Here is a 20,000-nt window from a genome sequence, read left to right as displayed (position 1 = left end):
GAGAGAGACAGACAGACAGAGAGAGACAGACAGACAAAGAGAGACAGACAGAGAGAGAGACAGACAGAGAGAGGAGATCAGGAAATAAGACTAGACAGATTAGGAAGAACATAGAGAAGGGAGGATGAAGAGGAGGGGGGAGAGAGACAGACAGACAGAGAGAGACAGACAGACAAAGAGAGACAGACAGAGAGAGAGACAGACAGAGAGAGGAGATCAGGAAATAAGACCAGACAGATTAGGAAGAACAAAGAGAAGGGAGGATGAAGAGGAGGAGAGAGAGAGACAGACAGACAAAGAGAGACAGACAGAGAGACAGAGAGACAGACAGAGAGAGGAGATCAGGAAATAAGACTAGACAGATTAGGAAGAACAAAGAGAAGGGAGGATGAAGAGGAGGAGGAGAGAGACAGACAGAGAGAGAGAGACAGACAGAGAGAGAGAGACAGACAGAGAGAGAGAGACAGACAGACAGAGAGAGGAGATCAGGAAATAAGACCAGACAGATTAGGAAGAACAAAGAGAAGGGAGGATGAAGAGGAGGGGGGAGAGAGACAGACAGAGAGAGAGAGACAGACAGACAAAGAGAGCTAGACAGAGAGAGGAGATCAGGAAATAAGACTAGACAGATTAGGAAGAACAAAGAGAAGGGAGGATGAAGAGGAGGGGGGAGAGAGACAGACAGACAGACAGAGACAGACAGAGAGCGAGAGAGCTAGACAGAAAGGCAGACAGAGAGCGAGCGAGACAGACAGACAGAGAGACAGACAGACAGACCGACAGAGAGCGAGAGAGAGAGACAGAGAGAGAGACAGAGCGAGACAGAGAGAGACAGAGAAAGAGAGAGACAGACAGACAAAGAGAGACAGACAGAGAGCGAGCGAGACAGACAGAGACGGACAGACCGACAGAGAGTGAGAGAGAGTAAGAGAGAGAGAGAGTGAGTGAGAAAGACAGACAGACAGAGAGCGAGTGACAGACAGACAGAGCGAGAGACTGAAAGCGTAGAACGATAACAGAAAAAGACAGAGACATGAGGCTGTATCACAACCGGCTGTGATTGGGAGTCCGATAGGGCGGCGCACAACTCACTCAGCATTGTCTGGGTCTGGGTTTGGCCGGGGTAGGCCGTCATTGTAAATACGTTTTTTTCTTAACTGACTTGCCTAGTTAAATAAAGGTTAATTCAAAAATGAAACCAGTCAATACTACTCACTAGTAGCCTGAGTGCCAGTGAGAGGCAGACTCTCCTGGTTCCCGCTGACAGCGTAGACCTCAACATTGTACTCTGTCTCGGGAGCCAGGCCAGTCAGGGTGAAGTGGCTCCTGGTCGGGGGCAGTCTCTCGTCCTTGGCCCTGCCTCCGCTGGTCATCTGGTAATGGATACGGTAGCCGGTGATCACGGCGCCGGGGGCCAGCCAGTGGATGGTGAAGGAGTTGGTCAGGACGTCAGCAAAGTCCAGGCCAGTGGGAGAGTCCAGGGCTACGGAGGAGAAGAGAGACACACAGCCATGATCTACATGATACACACGCTGTAGGCATACACATCACTTACTACATCCTGTAGGCATACATATCACTTACTACATCCTGTAGGCATACACATCACTTACTACATCCTGTAGGCATACATGTCAGTTACTACATCCTGTAGGCATACATATCACATCCTGTATGCATACATGTCACTTACTACATCCTGTAGGCATACATATCACATCCTGTATGCATACATATCACTTACTACATCCTGTAGGCATACATATCACATCCTGTATGCATACATATCACTTACTACATCCTGTATGCATACATATCACTTACTACATCCTGTAGGCATACACATCACTTACTACATCCTGTATGCATACATATCACTTACTACATCCTGTAGGAATACATATCACTTACTACATCCTGTATGCATACATTTCACTTACTACATCCTGTATGCATACATTTCACTTACTACATCCTGTAAGCATACATATCACTTACTACATCCTGTTGGCATACATATCACTTACTACATCCTGTATGCATACATATCACTGACTACATCCTGTAGGCATACATATCACTGACTACATCCTGTAGGCATACACATCACTGACTACATCCTGTAGGCATACATATCACTGACTACATCCTGTAGGCATACATATCACTGACTACATCCTGTAGGCTTACACATCACTGACTACATCCTGTATGCATACATATCACTGACTACATCCTGTAGGCTTACACATCACTGACTACATCCTGTAGGCATACACATCACTTACTACATCCTGTAGGCATACATATCACTTACTACATCCTGTAGGCATACACATCACTTACTACATCCTGTAGGCATACATGTCAGTTACTACATCCTGTAGGCATACATATCACATCCTGTATGCATACATGTCACTTACTACATCCTGTAGGCATACATATCACATCCTGTATGCATACATATCACTTACTACATCCTGTAGGCATACATATCACATCCTGTATGCATACATATCACTTACTACATCCTGTATGCATACATATCACTTACTACATCCTGTAGGCATACACATCACTTACTACATCCTGTATGCATACATATCACTTACTACATCCTGTAGGAATACATATCACTTACTACATCCTGTATGCATACATTTCACTTACTACATCCTGTATGCATACATTTCACTTACTACATCCTGTAAGCATACATATCACTTACTACATCCTGTTGGCATACATATCACTTACTACATCCTGTATGCATACATATCACTGACTACATCCTGTAGGCATACATATCACTGACTACATCCTGTAGGCATACACATCACTGACTACATCCTGTAGGCATACATATCACTGACTACATCCTGTAGGCATACATATCACTGACTACATCCTGTAGGCTTACACATCACTGACTACATCCTGTATGCATACATATAATTTACTATTTGTGCAAAAATACATGTGCGTTTATCTCTCTTTTGAAGACATTTAGCCTGACAAACTGTCCTGTGTCTGTCCATACTCACTTGTTCTCTGAGTGCCAGTGACTGGTGCACTTTCTCTCTCCTCGTAAACACACACCACGCTCACCCTGTACTCTGTGTTGGGCAGCAGGTCTGGAGGAGAGATGGACAGGAAAACACTTGTTAGTTACCTCCTAGTTAGTCCGACGCCACAACACACTGCATGAACCAGTGAGGTGTATGACACAATGGTAATAATACTGTTCTATTTAGTTCAGGGGTAAGTCATAGGTCATGATGATGTCACTCACTCTGCAGCAGGAAGGTGTTGGTGGCTCCGCCCACGTTGAGCTCCTTGACATCGTCGTCGTTGCTGCTGGGGTGGAAGCGGATGACGAAGCGTGTGATGTCACTGGGCGTGGGGACGTTGGGGACAGTCCAGCTGACCCTCATGTGATCGGGGCCCACCCCTCCAAAGTTCAGGTTGGTGGGGGCGGGGACGGCTGGGGTGGGAGAGGGTGCGATAATTAGGATACTAACTAGGAAATTATGTGGTAACAATAGATACCTTTAACGAATTTAACTTGATTGCTTCTATTCCCAAGAAGACCAAAATTAAAGTATTTGATAATGATTCATTATTTTATGACAATTTTAACATGCAATGACCAGGTTATTACCATCTGACCAGGTAATGACCAGGTTATTACCATCTGACCAGGTAATGACCAGGTTATTACCATCTGACCAGGTAATGACCAGGTTATTACCATCTGACCAGGTAATGACCAGGTTATTACCATCTGACCAGGTAATGACCAGGTTATTACCATCTGACCAGGTAATGACCAGGTTATTACCATCTGACCAGGTAATGGCCAGGTTATTACCACCTGACCAGGTAATGACCAGGTTATTACCATCTGACCAGGTAATGACCAGGTTAATACCATCTGACCAGGTAATGACCAGGTTATTACCATCTGACCAGGTAATGACCAGGTTATTACCACCTGACCAAGTAATGACCAGGTTATTACCATCTGACCAGGTAATGACCAGGTTATTACCATCTGACCAGGTAATGACCAGGTTATTACCATCTGACCAGGTAATGACCAGGTTATTACCATCTGACCAGGTAATGACCAGGTTATTACCATCTGACCAGGTAATGGCCAGGTTATTACCATCTGACCAGGTAATGACCAGGTTATTACCACCTGACCAGGTAATGACCAGGTTATTACCATCTAACCAGGTAATGACCAGGTTATTACCATCTGACCACGTAATGACCAGGTTATTACCATCTGACCATGTAATGCATAGCTGACTGTAAAGTAAAGCATAACCAACAGGTATTTACAATGAGAAGTAATATAAGAGCATGCCAAGGAGAGGGGAGCTCCACACAGTTACCTCCAGGCCTTCTGTGGCATGTCCAGATGGGACAAGTCAACCAGACAAGAGAGGACACATTAGAGAGCATGGCACGTATGAAAGAAAAACCTGGACGCAATCAACAATGACATTACTGCTACGATCAGAGAATATATCTACAACATGGTGAGTATGTAAGGTGAGTATGTAAGGTTTGTGAGGCAGTATATTCAGTATTTAGCCTCTCTCATAGCCCACCCACCCACCCTGTCTAACGACCACCTCCCCTTGTAAAGTTGAAGGTTCAAATCACCAGTCTGGGTTTGCGTTCTGCGTGTGGCCGGCTCGCTCTCCCCTTCCTCCGTTATCGTAGTGACACTGATGTCATAATCCACACCGGGCTCCAGCCCGCGCACCGTATAATGGCCCGTCGACGAGTCCACCGTATCCATGATGATGGGCAAACTCTCGCCCGATGCCATAACCGTTACCCGGTAACTGGTGATGGCGGTGACGTTTACCAGGGCGGTCCAGCGCAGGCCCACAGTGGTGTCGGTGACGTCAACAAAGTCCAGGTCGTTTAGCTTGGGCACGTCTGAGAGGTTTGAGTGCAGAGCGAGGCGCAGGCAGAATAAGACATACAGACACAGAAACCATAGCAGACAGACAGAATCAAAGCAGATGAATGAACGTTCCTGGTGATGCATAGCCATACACAGTGGGACAGACAGCACAACACCCTGTAGCAGAACAACAGTAGCCATGCTGGTAAGAATTAGATTATCAGACCCATAAATTACGTTGACTAGATCAATGACAGGAAAGGATGCTCATGGGTTTTCAGAGAAATGGTTTTTCAACCGGCATATTCAACTGATATCCTCAATGAATTAAGAGCTCTACCTTCTCCATGCATATCTTACAAACAAACAGCCATGGAACATAATCACAGTTCAGCCAATGACCATGTTAGCCTGGACAGTGTGCAATTGAGGCATCACAACGGACAAAAGACAAACATGTACTGCAATGGTAATTCAGAATGAACAACTGGGGATTTGTACTGAAATTAAGAGTGATTTTTAGGAATTATCCTTCAGTGAAAAGTGCTTTCAGCGTGATCAGCCGTGACAGTGTGTTTTGCTGGCAGGGAGATTCCGTACTTCAGAGAGAAGCCAGACTGGGAGGGGGAAGTTGGGCCTGTCCAGGTACCGGAGTGTGAGATGGGAATACATCGGAGTTGGGAACGGTGAATATAAGAAGGGGTGGCAGAAGTATCCAATCGTACTTCAACCTTTCCTGGCCACGGATTGAGAAGGAAAGCTATCCAATAAACTCACACACGCACACACACACACACACAGAGGTGTGCAACACACCATAGTGAACACACACACACATTCAAACACTCCCCTTAAAATCAACCAATAGCGAAGACAAAACCATTGAATGTGTGTATCTGTGTGTGTGTGTTTGTGTTGAATCTGTGTTTAATGTGTTGTATCCCTGTGTGTGTGTGTGTGTGTGCGTGTTTGTGTTGAATCTGTCTGTGTGTGTGTGTGTGTTTATGTGTTGTATCCCTGTGTGTGTGTGTGTGTGTGTGTGTGTGTGTGTGTGTGTGTGTGTGTGTGTGTGTTTGTGTTGAATCTGTCTGTGTGTCTGTGTGTGTGTGTGTGTGTGTTTGTGTTTAATCTGTGTCTGTGTTTATGTGTTGAATCTGTGTGTGTGTTTATATTTTTGTGTGTCTTTCTATCTGTCGGAGCAACAGAACCACCAGCTCCACAGCAAACAGACACTACCTGATCCAGAATCAGTCTAACCCTTCAACACAGCACAGCTCAACCTCAGCCCATGCTCAGGTCCACTGATCTGAAATCAGCTGTGTGTAGCTGGGTGAGACAGCCAGTCCTACCTTGGGTGACAGTGGTGGACACAGGGACACTCTCCAGGTTGTCTTTGACAGTGTAGACAGAGACGTTGTACTCCACTCCTGGACTCAGGTTCTCCAGGATTAACTGGTTCTGGACCGGCTGGACTAACTCCTCCAGGGAGTTTCCTCGCTTCCCATTGGTCGGGGTGCATGTCACTCTGTAGCCTGTGATGTCTGTAATAATAATAATAATAATAATAACAACAACAACAACCCAAATAACAATAATCATCCCAATAACAATAATACAATTATAATTTGGTGGGTGCTTGTATTTCATATATGTACAAGTACGAATTATACGCATGTGTGAATTGGAAATGTGTTTTTGCATATCCCATCTCCCCCTGAGACAACCTCAGAGAGTGGGGTCATGGCCAGGGTCTGTTGGGGGAGGGGACAGGAGGGCAGAGGAGACAGGGAAGTGAGCAGCCGAGTTAACCAACTTAGATCTGCCAGGATTTCATGGACGTACTTGTAACCATTCAAAAGAGAGAGAGAGACAGAGACACCGACAGAGAGAAGCCTTGTTCCTGCTGGCACAACGTTCTGAGGAAAGACAAGGTCCAGACAGAGTGATCCAGAGCCACAGTGAGCCTGTCCTGGATCCTGGGCCTTGGGCAGTGTGTCGGTGGTGTGGGCTGTAGGAGGGAGCAGAGTCAATATTTACCTGGCGTGTTGGCGCCGCCCCACAGGACAGTCAGCTCACCCGTGTCCGCGTTGGACTGCGTACTGAGGTCAGTGGGGGGAGACAGTTCTGGAGGGGAAGAAACATCACTTAAGTCTATACGTGGTAAAAGAACACCCTGTGGCACATTTAAAAAAAACACAGACTACCTTACATGGTTAAAGTAAAATGACTGCAGAAACCTAAAACAACTCATTACTCCCTAACTGTACAAAATCTATATAGATTAGTTTTTTACCCCAAAATGCCTGCAGCAACAACACGTCTTCCTTGGAAAAAGGCATTCTGACCTCAATAAAATAAATTGTTGACCGGAGTCTCTCTCTCTTTCTTGGTTACTTACGAGTGACAACGTTTTTAGTGATGGGGTTGCCGCGGTCACGTCCGTTGATAATGGGCTGTACACTGTAAGTGTACTCAGTCCCAGGGGTCAGGCCTGACACAGAGATACTTCCTGAGTCAGAGGTCACATCCCTGGGTGACTCTCCTCCCTGACTGGGTCTCACAGACAACCTGAAGCTGAACCTGCTGACCGGGGTCCAGGAGATGATGATGGAGGTGTCGGTCACATCAGTGGTGAAGCGAGGGGCATTACCCATCTTTGGGGCTGAGGGGAGGAGAGAGAGAGTGAGAGAGAGGGGGAGTGAGAGACAGCAAAAGAGGGAGAGAGAGAAAGAGAAACAGAAAAAAAGAGAGAGAGATGGGGGAGGTGGAGAGAGACAGAGGTGGTGGAGAGAGAGAGAGAGGGGGGTGGAGAGAGACAGAGGGGGGGGGTGGAGAGAGACAGAGAGAGGGGGGTGGAGAGAGACAGAGGGGGGTGGAAAGAGAGAGGGGGGTGGAGAGAGAGAGGGGAGTGGAGAGAGAGAGGGGGGTGGAGAGAGAGAGGGGGGTGGAGAGAGAGAGGGGGGTGGAGAGAGACAGAGGGGGTGTGGAGAGAGACAGAGGGGGTGTGGAGAGAGACAGAGGGGGTGTGGAGAGAGACAGAGGGGGGTGGAGAGAGAGAGGGGTGTGGAGAGAGACAGAGGGGGGTGGAGAGACAGAGGGGGGTGGAGAGACAGAGGGGGGTGGAGAGAATATAACATCAGTGTTTTTTCTTTTTTCTGCTTCATAATTAAAATAAACTCAAATCTGGAGTTGAATTGATCAATAACATTTAAACACCTTGCCACAAGCTCAGCAGAACAGAAGACGACAGTACTCAACAGAAGACTACAGTACTCAACAGAAGACTACAGTACTCAACAGAAGACTACAGTCCTCAACAGAAGACTACAGTCCTCAACAGAAGACTACAGTCCTCAACAGAAGACTACAGTACTCACAGGTGGTGAAGATGCCATTGACTTCCTCACTCAACACGTTCTCCTGCTCAGAGTGCAGTTTGACGGTGTAGTCTGTGTCGGGGCGGAGGCCTCGCAGAGGGAACTGGGTCTGACCGCCGGGGATTCTCTTCTGGGTTGGGCTGGAGCCTTCCACGCTCAGGAACAGACGGTAGCCGCTGATGCTAGCCCTGGGAGCCTCCCAGATCACTATCACACTGTCCTCGCCGATGTCAGTGAAACGCAGGTTGGTGGGGGCGTCGGGCTCTGACAGGGGTAACACACGTAGGGGTTCAACCACAGTATATCTATGAGAATCTCAGTCTATCTGCAGGTTTGAAATGGACGACACTGCAGTCGGACTGCTCAGCATCACTGATCTACCAAACCTTCTCACATAGAGTAACGACTTAGAACGCGATGCACCTCGACTTACTCAAACGGATCCCCTCAACACGCTGTTAGTGTCTGCACATGTATACTCACTGGTGGCTCTCTCTCCCGTCAGCGGCTCGCTCTCCACTCCTCCGTTGATGGCGTAGATGTTGAAGCGGTACAGGGTTCCGGGCTGCAGGTGGGTGATCTCTGCGTACGTGTTGGCCGTCATGGGCAGCTGCAGGGGCCTCTGGGGCGTGTCACCGGGGGTAACGGGGGCGAAGGTCACGCGGTAACCCGACACCTCGCTGGGAGGGCCGGTCCAGGTGATGTAGATTTTCACGTCAGACACCTCGTAGAACTGAAGGTCGGTCGGGGAGCGGACTTCCTCTGTGGACAGGAAGTAGGAAGTGGTCCGTGAGTTGACTGAGGTCATCTTGTGTGTTGATGGCCTATTGCCTTGTGTTGCGGTGCAAGAAAGAAGGATTCAGATGAAGTTGAAACTATACGCTGATCTAAGGTCAGTGTTGGATTGTAATGTGAAACATACTTCTACTTTACCAGCTGAGAGGAAGTTGAAAAGACAATGCCAGACAGGAAATTGAAAATGGAGAAACTCTGCTGTCAAGATGAGAAGGATTTAGAGCTGAAGGGAGGATAAGACATCAACAAGAATGACCCAGATAGCGAGTGTGTGTGTTGTTTCTTTATGTGTGTGTCTGTGCCCGTGCAAGTGTGTGAGTCTGTATCTTTCTCATGTGAAAGTACTTATATCAGTGAGGGAGGTGAGAGAACCAGTCTGACAGGCCCAGTCCAGAACCAAACAGAGGAGAAACCCTACCCCAGGTTCCATCTGGCCCTACATGGCTAGCCCAGAGCCCTAGGCTCCTCCAAGCTCACACTCTACCAACTGTCACTCACAGCAGGGACTGACTCCACCCGAGAGAGAGAGAGAGAGACAGAAGCACTCCCCTAGAAGGTACAATGAAATGGCTCCATGGCTTCAAACTATAATTTTACTGCCTGGGGCCAACACTCTCAGAAGAAAAGATGCGATCTAGAACCTAAAAGGGTTCTACGGCTGTCCCCATAGGAGAACCCTTTGAATAGGAATGTAGCTGTATAGGAAATGATTGATTCTAATGTTGGAAGGGTGATAAAGTGCATGCCAAAATCAACTCAAAGTCAGTTCAAACCAAGTCTGAGGTAGAAATGACTGCAAGCCAATTCAACTGGAGGACATTGGTCAATGGCCTATGCTCCTTATAGGAGCCATGGGCTGAAGTCAAGTAAGTCAAGTCTGATGTTGTGTTTATGGTTAGAGGGTTAGGGTCATGTTTGGTTCTGTTGTTCTGTATGCTGTCCAGTTCTCTACCTGGTGCTGGCTCTCCGGCCGTGTTGACCTGGATGAAGATGGGCTCGCTCTCCTGGTTCTCCTCCACAGCGTAAATGCTGATGTTGTAGAGCAGGCCAGGTCGAAGGTCAACCAGGGTCACGGATGTCTCAGTGTCTGGGAGGATGAGCTCGGTGCTGCTGCCCTCTACTGACGGGGTGAAGACCAAACGGTAGCCTGTGATGGGGGCCTGGGGCTTGGACCAGCTGATGGAGATAGAGGTTTCTCCCACCTGGTTGATCTGATGTTCAGCAGGGGCATCAGGAGCTGAGGGGGGATAAGGGGCACTGGATTTTTATTTATTTATCTTTTATTTCACCTTTATTTAACCAGGTAGGCCAGTTGAGAACACCTTTATTTAACCAGGTAGGCCAGTTGAGAACACCTTTATTTAACCAGGTAGGCCAGTTGAGAACACCTTTATTTAACCAGGTAGGCCAGTTGAGAACACCTTTATTTAACCAGGTAGGCCAGTTGAGAACACCTTTATTTAACCAGGTAGGCCAGTTGAGAACACCTTTATTTAACCAGGTAGGCCAGTTGAGAACAAGTTCTCATTTACAATTGCGACCTGGCCAAGATAAAGCAAAGCAGTTCGACACATACAACAACACAGAGTTACACATGGAGTAAAACAAACATACAGTCAATAATACAGTAGAAACATAAGTCTATATACGAAGGCAAAAAAAGGCCATGATGGCGAAGTAAATACAATATAGCAAGTAAAACACTGGAATGGTAGATTTGCAGTGGAAGAATGTGCAGTAGAAATAAAAAATAATTAGATTAGAGAAGAGAAGAGGTCAATGTATTCCTGTCAGAGAGTGAATTATGATGATGAAGGGTGAGGGTGATGAAAGGTGAGGGTTATGAAGGGTGAGGGTGATGAAAGGTGAGGGTTATGAAGGGTAAAGGGGATGAAAGGTGAGGGTTATGAAGGGTGAGGGTGATGAAAGGTGAGGGTTATGAAGGGTAAAGGGGATGAAAGGTGAGGGTTATGAAAGGTGAGGGTGATGAAAGGTGAGGGTGATGAAAGGTGAGGGTGATGAAAGGTGAGGGTGATGAAAGGTGAGGGTGATGAAGGGTGAGGGTGATGAAAGGTGAGGGTTATGAAGGGTAAAGGGGATGAAAGGTGAGGGTTATGAAAGGTGAGGGTTTTGAAGGGTGAGGGTGATGAAAGGTGAGGGTTATGAAGGGTGAGGGTTATGAAGGGTGAGGGTTATGAAGGGCGAGGGTGATGAAAGGTGAGGGTGATGAAGGGTGAGGGTGATGAATGGTGAGGGTTATGAAGGGTAAAGGGGATGAAAGGTGAGGGTTATGAAGGGTGAGGGTGATGAAAGGTGAGGGTTATGAAGGGTGAGGGTGATGAAAGGTGAGGGTGATGGTGATGAAAGGTGAGGGTTATGAAGGGTAAAGGGGATGAAAGGTGAGGGTTATGAAGGGTGAGGGTGATGAAAGGTGAGGGTGATGAAAGGTGAGGGTGATGAAAGGTGAGGGTGATGAAGGGTGAGGGTTATGAAGGGTGAGGGTTATGAAGGTTAAGGGGATGAAGAGTAACGGTGATGAAGGGTGAGGGTTATGAAGGTTAAGGGGATGAAGAGTAACAGTGATGAAGGGTGAGGGTTATGAAGGGTGAGGGTTATGAAGGGTAAAAGGGAAGAAAGGTGAGGGTTATGAAAGGTGAGGATGATGAAAGGTGAGGGTTATGAAGGGTGAGGGTGATGAAAGGTGAGGGTGATGAAGGGTGATGGTGATGAAAGGTGAGGGTTATGAAGGGTAAAGGGGATGAAAGGTGAGGGTTATGAAGGGTGAGGGTGATGAAAGGTGAGGGTGATGAAAGGTGAGGGTGATGAAAGGTGAGGGTGATGAAGGGTAAAGGGGATGAAGAGTAACGGTGATGAAGGGTGAGGGTTATGAAGGTTAAGGGGATGAAGAGTAACAGTGATGAAGGGTAAAAGGGATGAAGAGTAACGGTGATGAAGGGTGAGGGTTATGAAGGTTAAGGGGATGAAGAGTAACGGTGATGAAGGGTGAGGGTTATGAAGGTTAAGGGGATGAAGAGTAACGGTGATGAAGGGTGAGGGTTATGAAGGGTAAAAGGGATGAAGAGTAACAGTGATGAAGGGTGAGGGTTATGAAGGGTGAGGGTTATGAAGGGTAAAAGGGATAAAGAGTAACGGTGATGAAGGGTGTGTGAAAGCTGGTATAATACCTGTGGTCTGAGAGGTGGTGAGGATGAGGGTGGGTTCTCCCTGAGGGGAAACCTCATACACGTTGACGTTGTATCTACGGCCAGGCAGGAGGTCACTGATGCTCACAGAGGTGGTGGTACGGGGCAGGTCTGATGGACAGAGACAATCAATCAATCAATTAAAACATCAATCAACCAATCAGGCTAGTAACCAATTAACACATTAACCAATCAACCAACTAACCAATAAAATAATGGTCTATACTGCAGGAGTAAGACTGGAATAAACTGGAAAACTCTTCTGGATGGTCTATACTGCAGGAGTAAGACTGGAATAAACTGGAAAACTCTTCTGGATGGTCTATACTGCAGGAGTAAGACTGGAATAAACTGGAAAACTCTTCTGGATGGTCTATGCTGCAGGAGTAAGACTGGAATAAACTGGAAAACTCTTCTGGATGGTCTATACTGCAGGAGTAAGACTGGAATAAACTGGAAAACTCTTCTGGATGGTCTAGGCTGCAGGAGTGAGACCGGAATAAACTGGAAAACTCTTCTGGATGGTCTATGCTGCAGGAGTAAGACTGGAATAAACTGGAAAACTCTTCTGGATGGTCTATACTGCAGGAGTAAGACTGGAATAAACTGGGAAACTATTCTGGATGGTCTATGCTGCAGGAGTAAGACCGGAATAAACTGGAAAACTCTTCTGGATGGTCTATACTGCAGGAGTAAGACCGGAATAAACTGGAAAACTCTTCTGGATGGTCTATGCTGCAGGAGTAAGACTGGAATAAACTGGAAAACTCTTCTGGATGGTCTATGCTGCAGGAGTAAGACTGGAATAAACTGGAAAACTCTTCTGGATGGTCTATGCTGCAGGAGTTAGTCCAGTAAATGTTGGAGCTACTCACCCAGGACCTGCGGTTTGGCTCCGTCCTCACTCAGCTCATACTCCACTCTGAAGCCTGACACGGTGTCGGAGGCTGACACCCAGGAGATGATGAAGCTACTGGACGTGATCTCTGTCACCGACTCAGACGTGTCCACCACAGGAGGAGGCTGGGTCGTCTCACCCTCAGAGGTCACCCCAACTGGACAAGGGGGGGATAACACATTAATAAGACTTCATTAAGATTTGTAGGAGAGAAAAAGAGACAGGCTTGTGAAAGTGTAGCTATATAGAGGAACCAAAGAGACGGACACAGTGGAATCAATGGTCGGTGTAACAGTAATACACCCAAAACACACCCAGTTGGGAGACTTACGGGAGCCGTAGGTGGTGGTGAAGTCAAAGCGGGTGACCTCGCGGCGTCCATAGCGCAGGATGCTGATCAGCTGACCCTCATAGGTAATACCTGGCCGCAGACCAGCGATGGTGTACGAGTTCAGGTTACCTGGGATGGTGGCCTCTCTCCAGGGGGCGCGGGTGTTTTTCTACCAGGGGTCAAAGGGCAGAGAACAGAAGGGAGAGGTCAGGGAGTGAACTTCAAAGATAGCAAGGGTCAAAGTGCTGAATACATCATGGTGATACGAACCCATTTCTATCTGACGTACTGTATATATATATACACACACATTACTTCAGATACAAATGGGTACAAATATATATATATATATATTTAACCTACAGTGTCAGGACTATGAATGAATGAGATGATATGGAATGAAAAACGGTGGGCAACATTTACAGTCTGCACTACTAAGACTCATTCCAACACTCTCTCCAAGCCCAGCCTATGGCCAATGTGGTCACTGGCATTGACTCTCTGGCACCCTGTCTCTTTGCCCCTCCCTGCTTCTGGGGACATTCAACTTGGCTTGGGACGATCGGAAAACTACAGATTCTTCACAACGAGAGAGAGCGAGAGCGAAAGAGAGAAAGAGAGAAAGAGAGAAAGAGAGAAAGAGAGAAGGAATAGAGGACCCCCATCCAAAACATACAAACCACTACCACTTAGCAGGAAATATGTTTGAATGGAATAAGGGGTAACAGCTTGGCAGATCAGGGCCTCTTCAGAGAGAGTGTGAGATGAGAGGAAACTGGATTTTTCCTTTAGGAGAGAAACACACAGCATTTGTACTGTAGCTGGATGTTGAGGGTGGTTTGTGACCGTCCGATATCATTTGGATCTATGTGTATGTGAGTGTGTTTTTCAGGCGAGTTCAAGAACCCCCCCACAACCTTGTTTTTCTGTGCTCAAAACCTGTCCTCTTCTTCAGAGTTGACACACAGACAACTAAATGTTGCAACCTCCTGTTTGGGCACTGGTTTACTCATTACTTTTCAGCAACACTTTCAGGAATGGAATAGGAACATCCACTTCAAGTGATTCAGGATTTTTTTTAAAGAACGTCATGTGAAAAACAGTACCTGGAATAACTTGTTTCCACTTTGGATATCGGATAATTAAAAACAGGTATACTTCAAGAGAGTATGTTCAACTCTTGTGGTACTGCTTCCTATGAGACAGTCAGTCCACCTCTAGTGGCATAGGGCTTCAAGGGCTATCGAGTGGTGCAGCGGTCTAAGGCACTGCCTCGCAGTGCTAGAGGCGTCATGACAGACTCAGGTTTGATCCTGGGCTGTATCACAACTGGTCGGGATCGGGAGTCCCATAGGGCGGTGCACACTTGGCCGAGCGCTGTGAAGGGGTAGGCCGTCACTGTAAATAAGACTTTATTCTTAACTGATTTGCCTGGTTAAATAAAATAGTGTGGCTGCACTACCACCAATGACCAGTGTCTAGGATGAGCAGTAGAGAGCCACTTACCACTCTCCACTTGAGGATATACTGGGTGATGTGTGAGGAGGCTGGGGCGTTCCACTGGATGGGGTGGGAGTCAGGCTGCTTCCCTGCCTCTGTGATAATCACCTGGACTGGGCGGTGGCCACCTGGGGAGAGAGGAGGAGGAGGAGGAAGAAGAGAGAGTATCTTTTATTAGAAGTCTGTAGTCTACGATCAAGCCAAATGTCACAGACAAGATGGTACTGAACAAATGCTACGTATTCTCCTTGAACAACTTTATATTAAGGTTCTGTAAATAAACACACAATTGTTAAAAGTCACATTCGCTTTTCAGTGTCAATTGGTTCACTGTTCACACCAGACAGACCTGGTGTGACCAAAAAAGGTCCTAGACTAACTTGTCAGTACAGTGGCTTGGATGGAAACTAGTCCGAACCAGAAGTCGCTCCACTCTCTGGTCTCAACCAACTATGACACCCACTGGGCCTGTAAATCACTAGGTGTCTTCAGTGTCTGAAATCGCACCAGGGCAATATGTCCACCCCCACTCACTCACATTCACTCACACACACCATACATACAAACACCTCCCTGTCACAGGTGAGCAACTCGCAGCAACAGCAAGGAGTCATTTGACCTGCACTCTTAAGGTCCCTGGCCTGCACCAAACATAACTCTAAACAATCAAAACATACATTTATTCCTCTGTATCTGTAACAGGCCACATGGGAAAACTAGGGCAGGATAACAGGGTGCAGGATTCAGAACTTAGACTGGGGTCAAAGTGTTTCAGAACACTGCATCAAAGTGGCCAGTTGGTAACTCCTGGTTGGTGTGGTCTGAACACAGCTCAGCTGAGCTTTTCTGATTGACACCGTCACCTATAGAGCACTGGCTCAGTGCAGGACGAGCCAGTGCTGTGAGGGGCCTCTTAGGAGGTGGAGTTGGGACTGTTTCACCCAAAGCGTGTTACCACCCAGTGGATTGAGAGAGAGACAGGAAGTGTGCGCAGGTAATTAAGTCCCCCAACCTCTCGGCCCTCCCTGCCCAGCTGGGTAGAACAACAATACTCAGCCTCTCAGTAGGGGAGAGCCAACAAAGACCTCCGAAACTACAAAGACCCACGGAGGGAGGGGGGCGAGAAAGGTGGATGGACGCAACCCTCTCCATTTGCTCCACATCAACGTTTAGCAGTCCCCTCCCCCCTCCCTGCAGAGGTGGTGAAGGGGTGACACACCACCCCCTCGTTTAATTTGAAAGGGCCTTTCGATAGAGGGGGGATGGAGGGTATTTAAAGGAGGGAGTGAATGGGAGAGTTAAAAAGAAGAGCTAACAACGATTAACTCCCAGCAGGTGTCCCAAGCGTAAAGAGAAGGGGGTGGGCATAGACGGCGAGGGAGGGGTAATGTCAACACCCCACTGAAGACAGCCCTGACCTGGGTTATCTGCCCAGAGGACACACTCAGACAGTTCCACTTATGCTTCACTGGTCACACTTCTGTTAGCCAATCAGACTTCTCTCCTTACCTGGGAAGGTCTGCTGTGGCTCGCAGCTCATCTCACCAATACCGTTTCCATAGCAATAGCAGCGGTAGAGGACTTGGTGGATGGTTTTGTCCCAGGTCTCTCCAATCTGATAGAACGCCCTGCTCTCAGGCTCCTGGCACTGGTCTGGAGGGAGAGAGAGAGGAGAGAGATAAACTCCCATATCTACTGGGTGAAATACCACAGTGTGACATCACAGCAGCAAGATTTGTGACCTGTTTCCAAAAGAAAAGGGCAACCAGTGAAGAACAAACACCATTGTAAATACAACCTATATTTATGTTTATTTATTTTCCCTTTTGTACTTTAACTATTTTCACATAATATGACAGTTGTAATGTCTTTATTCCTTTGTAACTTTTGTGAGTGTAATGTTTACTGTACATGTATTATCTATTTCACTTGCTTTAGCAATGTAAACATATGTTTCCCAGGCCAATAAAGCCCTTACATTTAAATTAAATGGAGAGAGAGGAGGGGAGAGAGAGACAGAGAGAGGGAGAGAGAGAGGAGGGAGAGAGAGACAGAGAGAGACAGAGACAGAGAGAGACAGAGGAGGGGAGAGAGAGACAGAGAGAGGGAGAGAGAGAGGAGGGGAGAGAGAGACAGAGAGAGGAGGGGAGAGAGAGACAGAGATAGACAGAGGAGGGGAGAGAGAGAGAGAGAGGAGGGGAGAGAGAGACAGAGAGAGACAGAGAGAGGGAGAGGAGGGGAGAGAGAGACAGAGAGAGAGAGAGAGAGAGGAGGGGAGAGAGAGACAGAGAGAGACAGAGAGAGGAGGGGAGAGAGAGAGAGACAGAGAGAGACAGAGAGAGGAGGGGAGAGAGAGAGAGACAGAGAGAGACAGAGAGAGGAGGAGAGAGAGAGACAGAGAGAGAGAGAGGCGGGGAGAGAGAGAGAGACAGAGAGAGAGATAGGAGGGGAGAGAGAGAGAGACAGAGAGAGGAGGGGAGAGAGAGACAGACAGAGAGAGGAGGGGAGAGAGAGACAGAGAGAGAGAGAGGCGGGGAGAGAGACAGAGAGAGAGAGGAGGGGAAGGAAAGTGATTCAAATTCCTGCTGCCAAAGATCTCTTTAGAATTTCAGCCTCCTCTTGGATAGAACGGGCCAGAGGTGTGATAAGGCTTTATTGAAGCTCTGAAGAGAAACCAGAGAGAAACTCACCGATGGCATCGCACTTCCAGCGCCCGCGTCCCTGTCCATAGCAGGTGCAATTCATCATGTAGCCCTGGTCATGGAGCTTGGTGAAGGTCTGGCTCACCTCATAGGTCAGCCCATCCACAATGCACTGGTCTGGAGGAGGAAGGAGACAAGGGGTTTTAATGATGTACTGGTCTGGAGGAGGAAGGAGACAAGGGGTTTTAATGATGTACTGGTCTGGAGGAGGAAGGAGACAAGGGGTTTTAATGATGTACTGGTCTGGAGGAGGAAGGAGACAAGGGGCTTTAATGATGTACTGGTCTGGGGTACGAAGGAGACAAGGGGTTTTAATGATGTACTGGTCTGGGGTAGGAAGGAGACAAGGGGTTTTAATGATGTACTGGTCTGGGGTAGGAAGGAGACAAGGGGTTTTAATGATGTACTGGTCTGGGGTACGAAGGAGAGGAGACAAGGGGTTTTAATGATGTACTGGTCTGGAGGAAGGAGAGGAGACAAGGGGTTTTAATGGTGTACTGGTCTGGGGTAGGAAGGAGAGGAGACAAGGGGTTTTAATGATGTACTGGTCTGGGGTAGGAAGGAGAGGAGACAAGGGGTTTTAATGATGTACTGGTCTGGAGGAAGGAGAGGAGACAAGGGGTTCTAATGATGTACTGGTCTGGAGGAAGGAGACAAGGGGTTTTAATGATGTACTGGTCTGGGGTACGAAGGAGAGGAGACAAGGGGTTTTAATGATGTACTGGTCTGGGGTACGAAGGAGACAAGGGGTTTTAATGATGTACTGGTCTGGAGGAAGGAGAGGAGACAAGGGGTTTTAATGATGTACTGGTCTGGGGTACGAAGGAGACAAGGGGTTTTAATGATGTACTGGTCTGGAGGAGGAAGGAGACAAGGGGTTTTAATGATGCACTGGTCTGGGGTACGAAGGAGACAAGGGGTTTTAATGATGTACTGGTCTGGAGGAAGGAAGGAGACAAGGGGTTTTAATGATGTACTGGTCTGGGGTAGGAAGGAGAGGAGACAAGGGGTTTTAATGATGTACTGGTCTGGAGGAGGAAGGAGAGGAGACAAGGGGTTTTAATGATGTACTGGTCTGGGGTAGGAAGGAGACAAGGGGTTTTAATGATGTACTGGTCTGGGGTAGGAAGGAGAGGGGACAAGGGGTTTTAATGATGTACTGGTCTGGGGGTAGGAAGGAGACAAGGGGTTTTAATTATGTACTGGTCTGGAGGAGGAAGGAGACAAGGGGTTTTAATTATGTACTGGTCTGGAGGAGGAAGGAGACAAGGGGTTTTAATGATGTACTGGTCTGGGGTACGAAGGAGAGGAGACAAGGGGTTCTAATGATGTACTGGTCTGGAGGAGGAAGGAGACAAGGGGTTTTAATGATGTACTGGTCTGGGGTACGAAGGAGAGGAGACAAGGGGTTCTAATGATGTACTGGTCTGGAGGAGGAAGGAGACAAGGGGCTTTAATGATGTACTGGTCTGGGGTAGGAAGGAGACAAGGGGTTTTAATGATGTACTGGTCTGGGGTAGGAAGGAGACAAGGGGTTTTAATGATGTACTGGTCTGGGGTAGGAAGGAGACAAGGGGTTTTAATGATGCACTGGTCTGGAGGAGGAAGGAGACAAGGGGTTTTAATGATGTACTGGTCTGGAGGAGGAAGGAGACAAGGGGTTTTAATGATGTACTGGTCTGGGGTACGAAGGAAACAAGGGGTTTTAATGATGTACTGGTCTGGAGGAGGAAGGAGACAAGGGGTTTTAATGATGTACTGGTCTGGGGTACGAAGGAGACAAGGGGTTTTAATGATGTACTGGTCTGGAGGAGGAAGGAGACAAGGGGTTTTAATGATGTACTGGTCTGGGGTACGAAGGAGACAAGGGGTTTTAATGATGTACTGGTCTGGAGGAGGAAGGAGACAAGGGGTTTTAATGGTGTACTGGTCTGGAGGAGAAGGAGACAAGGGGTTTTAATGATGTACTGGTCTGGGGTACGAAGGAGACAAGGGGTTTTAATGATGTACTGGTCTGGAGGAAGGAGAGGAGACAAGGGGTTTTAATGATGTACTGGTCTGGGGTAGGAAGGAGAGGAGACAAGGGGTTTTAATGATGTACTGGTCTGGAGTAGGAAGGAGACAAGGGGTTTTAATGATGTACTGGTCTGGAGGAGGAAGGAGACAAGGGGTTTTAATGATGCACTGGTCTGGAGGAGGAAGGAGACAAGGGGTTTTAATGATGTACTGGTCTGGGGTACGAAGGAGACAAGGGGTTTTAATGA

General features: G+C 47.6%; 1 protein-coding gene across 1 annotated transcript in view; it reads right to left on the bottom strand.

The window, feature by feature from the left end:
- LOC139412802 (fibronectin-like) overlaps window positions 1–17,901 on the bottom strand; it is a 27,950-nt gene extending 10,049 nt beyond the window's left edge. Inside the window, exons 1-15 of the mRNA XM_071159524.1 lie at window positions 17,725–17,901; window positions 16,544–16,687; window positions 15,041–15,162; window positions 13,535–13,703; window positions 13,181–13,360; window positions 12,288–12,416; window positions 10,055–10,339; window positions 8,791–9,069; window positions 8,308–8,571; window positions 7,329–7,592; window positions 6,968–7,054; window positions 6,280–6,471; window positions 3,296–3,487; window positions 3,048–3,137; window positions 1,217–1,483 (exon numbers count right to left, since the gene is read on the bottom strand). Coding sequence (XP_071015625.1) covers window positions 1,217–1,483; window positions 3,048–3,137; window positions 3,296–3,487; window positions 6,280–6,471; window positions 6,968–7,054; window positions 7,329–7,592; window positions 8,308–8,571; window positions 8,791–9,069; window positions 10,055–10,339; window positions 12,288–12,416; window positions 13,181–13,360; window positions 13,535–13,703; window positions 15,041–15,162; window positions 16,544–16,687; window positions 17,725–17,782 — 2,722 coding nt within the window. The 5' untranslated portion in view covers window positions 17,783–17,901. The remainder of the gene's footprint in view (window positions 1–1,216; window positions 1,484–3,047; window positions 3,138–3,295; window positions 3,488–6,279; window positions 6,472–6,967; window positions 7,055–7,328; window positions 7,593–8,307; window positions 8,572–8,790; window positions 9,070–10,054; window positions 10,340–12,287; window positions 12,417–13,180; window positions 13,361–13,534; window positions 13,704–15,040; window positions 15,163–16,543; window positions 16,688–17,724) is intronic.
- Window positions 17,902–20,000: the final 2,099 nt, after the last annotated feature.

The sequence above is a fragment of the Oncorhynchus clarkii genome, chromosome 7 (genome assembly GCF_045791955.1).
Source record: "Oncorhynchus clarkii lewisi isolate Uvic-CL-2024 chromosome 7, UVic_Ocla_1.0, whole genome shotgun sequence".
Taxonomy (NCBI): Eukaryota; Metazoa; Chordata; class Actinopteri; order Salmoniformes; family Salmonidae; genus Oncorhynchus; species Oncorhynchus clarkii.
This window is presented reverse-complemented; position numbering and strand designations above follow the sequence as displayed.